At 40.4% G+C, this 12,284-nt stretch overlaps 1 protein-coding gene across 2 annotated transcripts in view; it reads left to right on the top strand.

Annotated features, from left to right (window-relative positions):
* Window positions 1-11,851, top strand: part of HMGN3 (high mobility group nucleosomal binding domain 3) — a 38,428-nt gene extending 26,577 nt beyond the window's left edge. The window contains exons 3-6 of one of the 2 annotated variants that reach the window (XM_010586591.3): window positions 6,015-6,044; window positions 9,231-9,281; window positions 10,704-10,817; window positions 11,351-11,851. In XM_010586591.3, the coding sequence (XP_010584893.2) occupies window positions 6,015-6,044; window positions 9,231-9,281; window positions 10,704-10,817; window positions 11,351-11,389 (234 nt within the window). In that variant the 3' untranslated portion in view covers window positions 11,390-11,851. The other variant, XM_023544237.2, reaches the window with a different exon arrangement.
* Window positions 11,852-12,284: the final 433 nt, after the last annotated feature.

The following is a 12,284-nucleotide window of genomic DNA, read 5'->3' as shown; positions in this document are numbered from 1 at the left end:
ACTCTTAGGTTCTTAGGATAACTAAACAATTCAAAAAATGTCCATAATAAAATACAAAAAGCTCAAAAAAGCTATGAACTTGGAAGAGATGCTTGTGTTCAGCCCTCCATAGGAATATTCATGAACTTCTAAAAGATGGACTAAAAGCAGCAAATGAGGTGGTCACTGTGATGCCTGCCTTTCAGTCTTGCACAGAACTTTACAGTATGTGGAAAAACTACAGCTCTTACCCTTGAACTTATAAATTAAAAGGGGTCTTGTTACAGATTCTTTGAATGATTCGTATTGTGGTTAAGAATTCAGGAAGTTTGTCATGATACCAAAACTATAGTAATAATGTAAAAGAAAAACAAACAAAACTGCCGGTAACCAAGTCCTCTCTGTCCCTTTACCCATTGTTCAGTGTTTGACAGAGTTTGGGAGGTGAAGTTTGTGATCCTATCCTTGAGCCAACAAAACAAATACAAGAACCAAGCAGAATAATAAAATAATAAATGAATTTTCTTGGAAAATATAATTTGTAAGACAGTCAAAGTGTAGTTTACCTTAGTGTTTTCCGATTTGGGCACAGAAAAGTGTTGGAAAACATACTTAGGGACTGGTATTTAAATTGATCTGCCAGTCAGAAAGTCTATAGTAAAAGCAAATCAGGCTGGTTAGAATATACATAAAAGATGTGTGTGTTTTTGCTGATACAGTTGTCTTATATATATTATTTTAACCCCAGTGTTCTTAACAAAAATCTGTCCTAGAAAAGACTCTACCTTTTTTTGTTTTTGTTCTAACATCTAAGTCAACACCTACTTAAAACTAAAACTCATGACATGTGTCCTGAACATCAACAAAATTATTAAAAAGTGCAAAGGTCAGTCACTTAGCTGGTAGTTTTGGGTGAAAATTGTCACAAAATATATTGATTGATTCCCCCTCCCCCCATAGAATTGACTGAATTTGCTGGTTATATCATTAAGTATGCACAACCTTGATGTTAGTAAAAATAGATAGCAATTACAAAGGGGGAATCCTCCTTCAAAAACCCTCTGCCAAAAACATGATATTTGAAGGGCCTTGTGCAGAGTACAGTACTGGAGAAAACTTGGGCAATAAATAATCTCAAAATAATAGATTGCAGTGATTACACTTGGCAATTTAAAAAGCGTTTTCACATCCATTATTTTATCTGATCCTTTCAATAACCCTAAATGAAAGCAGGACAGATTCATGCCTCAATAAAAGTGTATCGAACACCTACAGCATGCCAGGTACTGTTCTAGGCGCTGTAGATTTCATAGTGAACAAAACAGACAAATCCCTGTCTTCATGGAGCTTCCAGTTAAATGGGTAAAAAGTGTGTGTAAAATAAAATAATTGAATATTTGCTATGAAGAAAAATAAAGCAAGGAAGGGGAATAAAGAATTTCATACAAGTGTGATTTTTGTTAGCAGATAGGCAGATATTGTTATCCTTGTCTTTACTACAGCAAACAAGGCTTTCAGGGAAATACATGATTTGCCCCTTGTGTCACACTTGTAAGTTGCAGAACCAGGAAAAATACCTGGATCTCCTGAATTAGAATCCTCTGTCCCCGTGCCTCTTTTGTGATAATCATAAATATCTGGGAATCCAGTGCCTATTTCTCTTTTTCCTTCATTCCCTAGCCAAGGTTCTGCTGTATACCTTTCCCCATTTCCCAGTTATACAAAGGTCACCTCTATATCACTCTTCATTTTTGAATAATTAAAAGCAATTTGACTTTTGGTTTTTATTGGAAGTACTTGAGTAGGCTCAGGATCAGTAAGAAATCTCATAAAAATACTTCCACATTCCAATAGAATGGCCATATATTTCAAGGTCCAATGAGACCGTACTTGAATCTAGCTATTCCTGTGAACTTTGTCAGAATGAGATTAGACTTTGCTGCATTTGTAACCATGACAATAAAGGAGTCCATGCCTTTCAGAATAGCCTCCACCAGGATTTTCTCCAACCCAGAGGATGATCAGTTAATCAAAAAACACTTACTGAATCCTTCCATGGTACCCAGCACTTATATGCCACAGTGACAAAACCCACGTATTAATGATCTCACACTCTCCTGGTGACCCTTCATTCTAAAAGCTTTCGTTCTTTCCCTGAGAACTACTCTTTTGACCACTTTTTCTGAGTATTCACACTCAGTCAACAAATCGAGAAATTTTTATTTTTTTTTTGTCCTACCCAACAGCCTGAGTCACAAATGTGTACTTCAAATTCCAGTGTTTTAAGGAGGAAAATGTAGCAGTCGTAACTAGTAGCTAGTCCATCATTTATGGATTTTAAAGGCTGTGAAAACTGATGGAGCTTTCCAGGATACTGTGTGCCCTTGCATACATGATCAGTACTGCTAACTATGAGTGAAAGCTATTTGCAGTGAATAACAAAACCTCTTAGGATGTTTACCGGAAAGGGAAAGGAAAATTGAAGACGAGTCTTTTTTTTTTTTTTAAATGACATAGGAAGAATAGCTGGTAAGTTTTAAGCAGGAAGTCATAAAATGATTTTACAGTTAAAATAAGCTGTTTAGAGACTGGTTGGTTTAGACAGCTTAGGGAGACTTCATTTTCGCATTGATTTTGTAGGCTTTGTATTTTGAAACTCTTACACTAGTCCCGAATTGTATAACCTTAGTGAGTTCTTTGTGTCAGAACGACTTCCAGGCCCTGCGAAGCAGTGCTTTGACTGGAATCTCTCTCTCGAGTTCTTGAAGGACTCTTCAGTATCACTCTGCCTATTCAGTATGTTCCGGGGAGAGGAGCAAGAGTACCAGAGTTGGTGACTTTTTCATGTGATTTTGCCTCACTTCAGTGAGACTTTACTAAGAACAAATAGTTGGCAGATGGAGAAGCAGTCATGAGTAATGATGAACGTATGTATTTAGCCCCTTTTGTCTGGCCCCAAACTGGAGAATTACTGAGTAGTGACCTTAGGGCCTCCCAAGCTCACAATTGCCAGACATCTCTGGTATTTACCATTCCATTCACCTCAACATTTATTGAGGGCTCCTGCAAGGCAGTGGGGCCACAGAAAAGTAAGAGGAGATGGCCCTGTACAGCAGGGGAGACAGACATGACAGAGATGAAGTAAACAGTGAGGTAAGGCCAGCAGGTTACATGTACTTGTCACCAGACAGGGAGGAATAATTTCTTCAGATGAGGCCCATTCACCTTTCTTTAGCAGAAGGCTGCTACTCTCCCTCTCGGGTCCGAGTGCTCTTCTCTCCCATACTTGACTTGTGAGATGGTGTGAGTAGTTCTTGAGACCACACAGAAGCTTCTACACCGAGCTCTGTTTGGAAACTGCGCTCTGTTTGGAAACTGACGGGTGTTCCTCTCAGAAAACATATTGAAGTAGCCCAGTGTACCCACCTGCTGACCTCTTTAATTGATAATGTTGCCTTTTCTTGGAAGGTACGCAATTAATGCAGTGTAGCTTTTAAATTGAAATCCCAGAGTAGTGCAAACGGTTAGTCACTCAGCTACTGACCAAAGGATTGGAGGTTCTAGTCCACCAAGAGGTACTTCAGAACAAGAGCCTGGCAGTCTACTTCCAAAAAATCAGCCATTGAAAACTCAGAGTAGCACAGTTCTTACTCTGACACGCATGGGGTGCCCATGAGTCAGAATCAACTCAACGGCAACTAGTTCGTTGTAGCTTTTTAAATTAACCATCCTGGGAAAGGCATCACAGATTTTGGGTTCTGACTCCCAGTGGCTCCTGGTGCTTCATGAAATCAGTTATCTGGGTAGTAATCCTAGCAGGTAATATGTGGCATTTCCTGTGGAGAATCTGCCTCTGATACATGGACTTCTCCTGTGCTAATCCATAGGCTGTGGGTTGAGCTGCCTGATGAGCTCAGCACCCGCTTAAACTGTGTAGTGAATTTATCACAGCCAACTGCTTAAACTGCACAGTCTCCTATTCTTGGCATCTTCTGCTAGCTGGCCTTCAGTCTGGCTCTGATCTTTCCTCAAGACCCCAGGGTTAAAATTATTCATGGAAGCTCTATCCCTTTTTTTCCCCCTCTGTAGTTTAAAGAAAGATGAGTTTAGCTTCCTTTGGCTATTTTCAGCAAGAAAGTTCTTAGATATGGAGATGGCAAGAAATATGTCTTCTAGTTTGGCCTGACCAACTGACCTAGACTGACCTAAGCCCCACTTCTAGAATTCCATGATGCTTCACAGTCATGAAGTGGGCTCCTGCTGACGGTTTTTACTGACTCTCCTTAAGAAAAATGATTTGAATCATTTAAGCTAATCTAATAAGGCAGAGTCTGCATAGAAAAGTAAGAATCAGGAAGAAGCTTGAATTCATTTATTCAGCAAATATTTCTTGAGAGTCTGTGTGCTTCGTAGTGCTTTTTTCTACTGGAGATAGAGCAGTGGATTAAACAGACAAAAGTATGGAGTACATATTTCTGGAACATTTTTAAAGGAAGGCAATCATACTTTTCTAATGTGAAATCCTTGAGAAACCTGTGTTTGCTGAATACTAAGTAGAATACCAGTTCTGTATGCGTATTTGTAAGTATCTGGAAAAGTTTTGTTTTAAATTTCTTTGTAATCTCATTTGCTGTTAATTTGCACCATCCTTGAATAAGAAACGATTTCCTGAAAAATACTGATCTCAACACAGTTCTTTATAAATTTTGTAAAATTCCAAATGAAAAGAAAAGATCAGTGAAGTTTTAGTCTATTTAAATCTTTGAACATATACTTTTAATAGTTGGAAATGTATAGCTATTCACTTTTCTAACATAGTAACAAGATAGAGACCTCCCACTATTTGGTTTCTCCACAATTATAAAGTTCCTTCATGTATAACTTACAATGTTTAGTTCAATTTTTAAGGAACAAGCGTCAGACTGGAGATTAGTTCTTAAATAGCACTGTTACCGGAATAAGGTTCTTGCCTCTCACTCACCGGTCAAGAATGAGCAGGTAAGGCACGTAGTTTTCTACACGAGCAAAGCTTTATTGAAGAGGCTTGCAAGCGGAGACGAGGAGGGCCTAGAGCAACGCATACCCCCATCTCACAGAACAAAAGAGGGGCCTGAGTTTTTAAAATTTCTTGGGCAGGAAATGATCCATGTTTATTCATAGACACCGGTAGGGATATGTTAACTAAGGTGCTTGCACAGCAGCTTTCCAAGATGGCACCTGTCCCAGAGGCCTCTGGGATTCGTAGCAGAACTTATTATGGGGTGTCACGCCTGTGCAGTCTCTCGCTCCCGGGGTTCAATTCCCTGGCTGGGGCTGTAGCCCCTCACTGCCCCTGGTGGAAGGTCACACAGCGGTCACAGCTGGATGTTCTGCGCATGTCCGGGGGCCTGATTTTCTCCAGCTGCTTTTTGAAAGGCAACTTTAAACAAGTTTGCAGGCTTTTTTTAGATACGCGTCCCATTGTTCTGGGGAATGGCTTTGTTTCTGTGCCCTGGTCCATTTCTTGTTACTTTGTTTGCAGATTTGGGGGCCCCTTTCCTCCCTGTTTTACTAAGTTCCTAGGTTCCACACCCCACCCCCTATTACCTCCCTGACAGTATAGCCTATCTCTCTTTCACTTGCTTCTCCTCTAACCACACCAGACCCTTTGCTGTTCCTCAAACAGGCACCCTCTGATCTCAGGGCCTTTGCTCCCTGTCTTAGCACCTCAGTGTACCTGCTATCAGTTGTGTCACAAAAGTATCAATATGGTTTGGATCGGAATCTAAATTCATTTTCCTTTCCTTTTCTTACCTGCCATACCCTTAATTGAGAGAGGCCATTTCTTTGACCAGTGTGCTACGCCTCTTTAGAAATATGCCCTCTTGAGTATTTCAGTGGCCAAAGGGTTTGAGGTAGGTTTCACTGTATTCATCTCGAGAGGGTAATGGTGGTTATACATAATATTCTTTCAACGGTGTAAGATGCTGATTTTTTTTTAAATCAACTTGGTTGTGTATGATCACCAAAAAAAATGTTTTTCCCTTCCCTTGTAGCCCACAAGACGGTCTGCCAGGTTGTCAGCGGTAAGTACTTTAGAAACCCTTTGGTATTAGCTCTTAGGAGTACATGTTTCCTCTGTCTAGAGCAAAGTAGCAAAAGGAAGCTGAAGGTGGTATCTCCCTTGAGGTTTTTTTTTCCTCCCTTCTTTTTGACAGCTATCTGTGTCACACCAATTTCTAGCAAATTTGACCAGTGTTGTACCATTTAATTAGATGTACCAGTGAAAAACAGTGACAAGCCCCATAACCAAGAATATAAAGCCCAGGAAGTTGTTTGATATTGCTGGATCCCTGAAGCCAAAGAAGTACATTACATAAAGTCCTAGCCTTCAGATTCTACTTACAATGTGCTGAAGTGGACAAGAGTTCTGTTTCTGTGGCCCCAGCTCACACGTTAGAACATTTGTCAGAATGTTCTGAAAGTTGTCTGAATACATATACTTTAGCCTCATTTCAGAGCTAGAGAATCTTTGAAGAAGTCATGATTCCACTTTGTCACTTGGAGCCTTCTTCTATGTGCCACACCCAGGAAAGAGACGAGGGGAGGGACGGGTATGGCTGAGCTCGGAGAGGAACATGCTCCAGCTCTTCCTCACCCCTGAGTGCCCCTGGCTGGTTCCTGTGCTCCTCCCTGCTGCCCTGCTGATATACCAGCCCTCATTCTGCCAACAGACTATCAGCCTGATCTTCTGGTAGGAGAAGGAAGGGGGCTCCAGGTAAAGATTTTTGTTAAAATACCTACAACCCAGGCTGCCCACTGAGATTTAGAGGAAAAGGCATTGACATCTTGACTGACAGCAGATATCCCCACACAAGAGCTGCAAGCTGCTTTGTCCTCCAGGGAAGCATGAATGTCACCCTCAGTCCATACTGTGTCTGGCTCAGGGTAGGGCATTGAAGCAGAAATGGGTATTAGGACCATGTCACAAATTCGGAATTATGTCTTTTTTTTTTTTTTTGGGTTGCATGGGCCAGTGTTTTACATGAGTCCTGACCTCAGGAAGCGATTATCAGAATCACCGGGAATACAGAAGGGCAGGATGCTGTCTTCCCTCTCTGCAGTTGACCAGACTCTACGCAAACCTTTCAGAGATGGTGTGCCCTGTAAATAGTACCTCCTTTGGGGATGGTTCCGAAGCTGTGTTTTAACTCCTTTTGGTTTAATTATCAGCCAACCTTTCGGTTAGTAGCTGAGCACAAACAGGGACTTGGATTTAACAATAAATTACACTAAAAGCCATAAAAAAAAAAAAAGCCATAGTACTCTACAAATCTCCAGTCAAAGGAATATTCTCTGTAAGACACATAAAAAACAATTTAAAATGAGGCTCTTCCCGAGCACCAGCAATATTAGCCCCTTCTACTGAAAAAAAAAAAAAAAAATTTTTTTTTTTACTGAAGAAGGGGAGCCCTGGTAGTATAGTGATTAAGAGCTTGGCTGCTAACCAAAAGGTTGACAGTTTGAATATACCAGCTACTCCTTGGAAACCATATGGGGCAGCTCTACTTTGTCCTGTACGGTCGCTTTGAGTTGGAATCGACTCCACAGCAACAGGTTTGGTTTTTTTGGTTTACTGAGAAGGAAACTTCCCTGTGGTGCTAAAGCCAGAGCCTCATGAGCGGCCAGCAGGACTACGGACTTCGAATCTTCACAGTCTCCTGGTCCTATCAAAACACTTGAGTGCTGATTTACAAGATCTGATTTACAGAAAATGATAGAAAATGAAATTAGTTGCCATGGGTTGAGAAAACAAGTACATGTTATTAATACAACATATCGAAGCCTAGAATAACAAAATTTAAAATCCTGAAAATTTAGGAGCTGTGAGAGCTGCCCTTTTTGGGAACAGGCTGCAGATTTAGGGTGGTGAGAAGATTAATAAAAACATTCGTTTTCAAATGCATTTTTTTTTTTTTTGAAAGGTCATTCCTAACAGTTAGTCTTCCAGACTTAAACTGTCTGCAATTTCATTTTGCGCCCTTGATGAAAAGGTCTACATTCAGTATGAACCTGAACCACCTAGGGGCGTTGGGGAGAAACATGTATTTTTCTCCACGGGGGAGGCCTTGGCCAGTGTTTCCTATTTAAAAACTGTTCTTCGTAGTGCCAGGAGAGTTGCACACTTATTTTCTTCTGGATCTATGAGAGGAATATTTGACCTAAAATATCTGTAGAAAACCAGTGGTTTAAACTATCTTTCCCCAGTCTCCCTGTGTGCCACCTGGTTTCAGGCCCCTGGGGAAGCTGGCTAGGGCTGAAGTCATATATGGAAGGGACCACAGCCAGAGGGCAGGCAGATAACTACTCTTTGGAGTCCCTGGGTGATGCAAATGGTTAACAGACTGGGCTGCTAACCCAAAGGTTGGAGGTTCAAGTCCACCCAGAAATGCCTTGGAAGAAAGGCCTGACTATCTACTTACAAAAAATCAGCCATTGAAAACCCTATGGAGCACAGTTCTACCCTGACACACATAAGGTCTCCATGAGTTAAAATTGACGTCATGACACCTGGCTTTAGTGGGCTGTTTGGCTAATAAAATCTGTGAACATCTTAAATTGTGGGTGGTAACCATTGATATTTCTTCATTATAATAGATTCTTAATAAAAAGCTCTAGAAACAAGTGAGCCTGTTGTCTGGGTGGTCAAGAGATTCTTCTCACTTTGAGGTGGCATTGGAAAGGATGAAAGTAGGAATAAGCTTGGCTGCAGAGCTTGAAATCTACATCAGAGGTGGAAGTATTTGCAAATCATTTTGAAATACTTCACAAACAGGAGCCTTCATCATCGGATGGGCTTTGCCTGTGATTGTGCTGTGATTTCTAGACTGTTGGGAAGGCCACTAGGACCGAATTCACTGAGTTACTTGGTTGAAGGCCTGAGCCATTCCTCTCACTGGTATGCTGTGATAAAAGGAGGTACAGAGACGTCGAAGATAGAAGCTTAAACCTGTTCCCAGAGAGATATTCTGGATCCGGGAATAATAAGTTGACTTTTAAATCTCACCAGCAGTTCACATGAGAAAATAGTTATGAAATGCAGAGAGGTCTTTATGCTGTTACCTGATGCTGAAAATAGGACAAATTTTTTTTTTTTTAATGAACAAAGCCAGAGTCAAAATTGATTGTTGTCTTTTGCAGTCTTTCTATGTTTGTTTTGGTGCTAAGGGTTCTCTTTTCCAGTATTTGCATAATTTAAATTATCTTTGCAGAAACCTGCTCCACCAAAACCTGAACCTAAACCGAGAAAAACATCTGCTAAGGTAAGAGGCGCTTTTTCCTCCCCTTTGGCTTTTTAAACTATGAATAAATTATAATTCCACATCTAAAAAATCATTCAAGAAAAGGTCACGTTTAATGATTCAGGCTAAATGTGCTGACCAGAAAACTGTTACCACTATTACAGGCATTCTCAAAAAGCATGAAGCACGGTTTTATGCTTTAACAGGAATGTGTTTTCCATTCAGTCAATAAGGTGCAGGAAGTCAGTTCTGGGATTTTGGGCATTTTGCTCCAAGAAGCTTCATGTCCAAAGCGGGGTTTGGCAGCTGCCTTGTGAACATGCAGGTCCTGTGGTATCCAGAGGAGGTGAAGTTGGGCCCTGAAAATACTGCTGCCAGCATCTCAGAGAATTGGGGAGGGCACTTCTGACTTCATATATCTGGTCCTAGGAGGCCAGTGTGATGGCTAGTAATAGCAGTAATAATTATTAACAGCAGACATTTATAAAGCCCTATACTATGCCAGGAAGCCCTGGTGGCGTAGTGGTTAAGTGCTACGGCTGCTAAACAAAAGGTCAGGAGTTCAAATCCACCAGGCGCTCCTTGGAAACTCTATGGGCAGCTCTACTCTGTCCTATAGGGTCGCTATGAGTCGGAATCAACTAGACGACAATGGGTTTTTTGGTTTTATACTATCCCAGACCCCATTCTGATTGATTTATTCATGTAATCCTCACGTCAGCCCGATTGAAGTAGGTTTGAATATCCCATTTTGCAGATGAGGAAACTGAAGCTCAGAATTATTAAGAAACTTACCCAAAATGGCTTATCAACACTCTACCCTTCATAGCATTGTCCCTTGTTGTAAGTGGCTTGAAACTATGTTTATGGGGTTTTTGTTTGTCTGTTTGTTGTTGTTTTCCTGTAGAGTAGATTGAGAAGGTGACTGCTGAAGCAGAACTCTCTTCTGTGGCTTTATCTTAAAATTAGGAACTTTTCTTCATCTGAAGTTTCATTTCCAAGCACTTTCTCTCAGCTTTCTAGTAACTCAAACCGCATGTCTCCATGTCAGGTGTTTCACTGGAAAATGGCAGCAAAGCCTCTCCCTTGCTGAGTTCCTCCCGACCTTCCGCCGCCTCCTTTCACCAAGGCCTGCTGCTGCTGTATGTGTGACAAACTTCTCCCTTTAGTGGGAGAGGAGGTCCACCGAGAACCATCAGTACACGAGGAGAATCATGTTTTCTATGGAAGGGAAAGTTCAGTGGATTTTCTAAGCAGCCTATTACATTTTCTGTAAACTAGGTGTAACTCAGCTGAAGCCCAGCAAAATTGGGCTCCCATTTCTCCCTAAAGGCCGCCATGTTGGCTGTTGTTCCACTTCACCTTATGTCCAGATGGAAGCTGGCTGGTTTTAGCTGATACTACACCGTGTCTAACATACTCTCTTTCCCTGTACTTTGTTAGAAAGAGCCTGGAGCGAAGATTAACAAAGGTGCTAAAGGGAAGAAGGAGGAAAAGCAGGAAGCTGGAAAGGAAGGTACTGCACCATCTGAAAATGGTGAAACTAAAGCTGAAGAGGTACTTTCCGTAAATGCCTCCCACTGATTGAATCAGTGTTAAAGAAATTGCTCAGACCTTCAGCCGGTGATAGCACGTTCATAATGTTTCTTTTTATTGCCTGTAATGTTATTGCAGATCCACATCTCTCGCTCAACTGTTAATGTCTCAACCTCCAGAGGCACCCCACCCAGCACACTGTCAGTAAAGGGGCAGATTGAAACAGTGAGAGTTAAGGGTACAGTAGAAAACTCAGCATGTTTGCAGTGACTAGAATCAGATAGTAGTGTGATTTTGTGTGTATGTGTGTGTGTTTTTTAATGAACGTTGAAAGCTTGCAGGTAAGGCTTCTGTGGTTGTTTGAAAAACAGTAAATGAAGATGAGTGTTTGTGTAGTATCTTGTCTGTTTTACACTCAGAGTGGAAATAGGCTTCACAGTAGAACAACTGAAAAACAAATGCCCAAATGTGTGTGTGTTGGTGGGGTAGACTTTTCTTTGGCTTATAGCAGTTTTAGTAGTAACTGTATCTTTTTTTTTTTTTCTTTTTCACAGGCACAGAAAATTGAATCTGTAGATAACGAGGGAGAGTGAATTGTCATGAAAAATTGGGGTTGGTTTTATGTACCTCCTGGGACAACTTTTAAAAGCTATTTTTACTGAGTATTTTGTAAATGCTAATTTTTTTAGGATTCTACTAGTTGGCATATAAAAATATTTAAGGATGGACATTTTACCTTCTCATAGGAATGCTTTTTGGAAATTTCCATCGTTCTCAAGTAAAATAAACATCAATTTAATATTGGAAGCTGTATGTAAAATTGATTCAGCGTTCCATGTATTTGCTTTAAAAATTTAGTCCCATGCATACTGTGGTGTTTTTAACGTGTATATTTGAATTTTTCATGCAGTTTTTCTAGAGCAATAATCAGTGGTGCTTTTGTACCCAGGTTTTATGTGATTTTAATGAAAGATGGATAGTTGTGGCCACCTGCTGACTATTTGTGGTTTAAAATAAAAGGTTTTATTGCCTGCAAAATACCTTCCTCGTAGTGTCATTTCTAAATTTAAGAATGCTTTGTTTTATTGTTGCAGAAGATATAAGGAATTTCTACATTCTGTGCCCTAACATTATCTCTAATAAGTCAAACAGAATTGTATCTTAATTTTCTGGTTTTTAAAAATGAAGCTATTTTAATAAAATCACCTAAAAGTGACAGTGTAGAAGAATTACATCTAACGTACTTTATACCAGAAATGACCAGCAATCATCACCATATACTAAAACACTAATTTAGAAAGAAAAAAAAAAAAAAAGGCTTATAAAGAGGATACGAAAAACCAAACCAATTGCCCTCAATTCCAACTCATAGCAACCCCACGCATGTCAGAGTAGAACTGCACTCTGTAGAGTTTTCAATAGCAGTGATATTACGGAAGTAGATTGCTAGGCCTTTCTTCCACAGCACCCACCACTGGGTGCATTCAT

Source organism: Loxodonta africana, chromosome 1 (assembly GCF_030014295.1).
Source record: "Loxodonta africana isolate mLoxAfr1 chromosome 1, mLoxAfr1.hap2, whole genome shotgun sequence".
Taxonomy (NCBI): Eukaryota; Metazoa; Chordata; class Mammalia; order Proboscidea; family Elephantidae; genus Loxodonta; species Loxodonta africana.
This window is presented reverse-complemented; position numbering and strand designations above follow the sequence as displayed.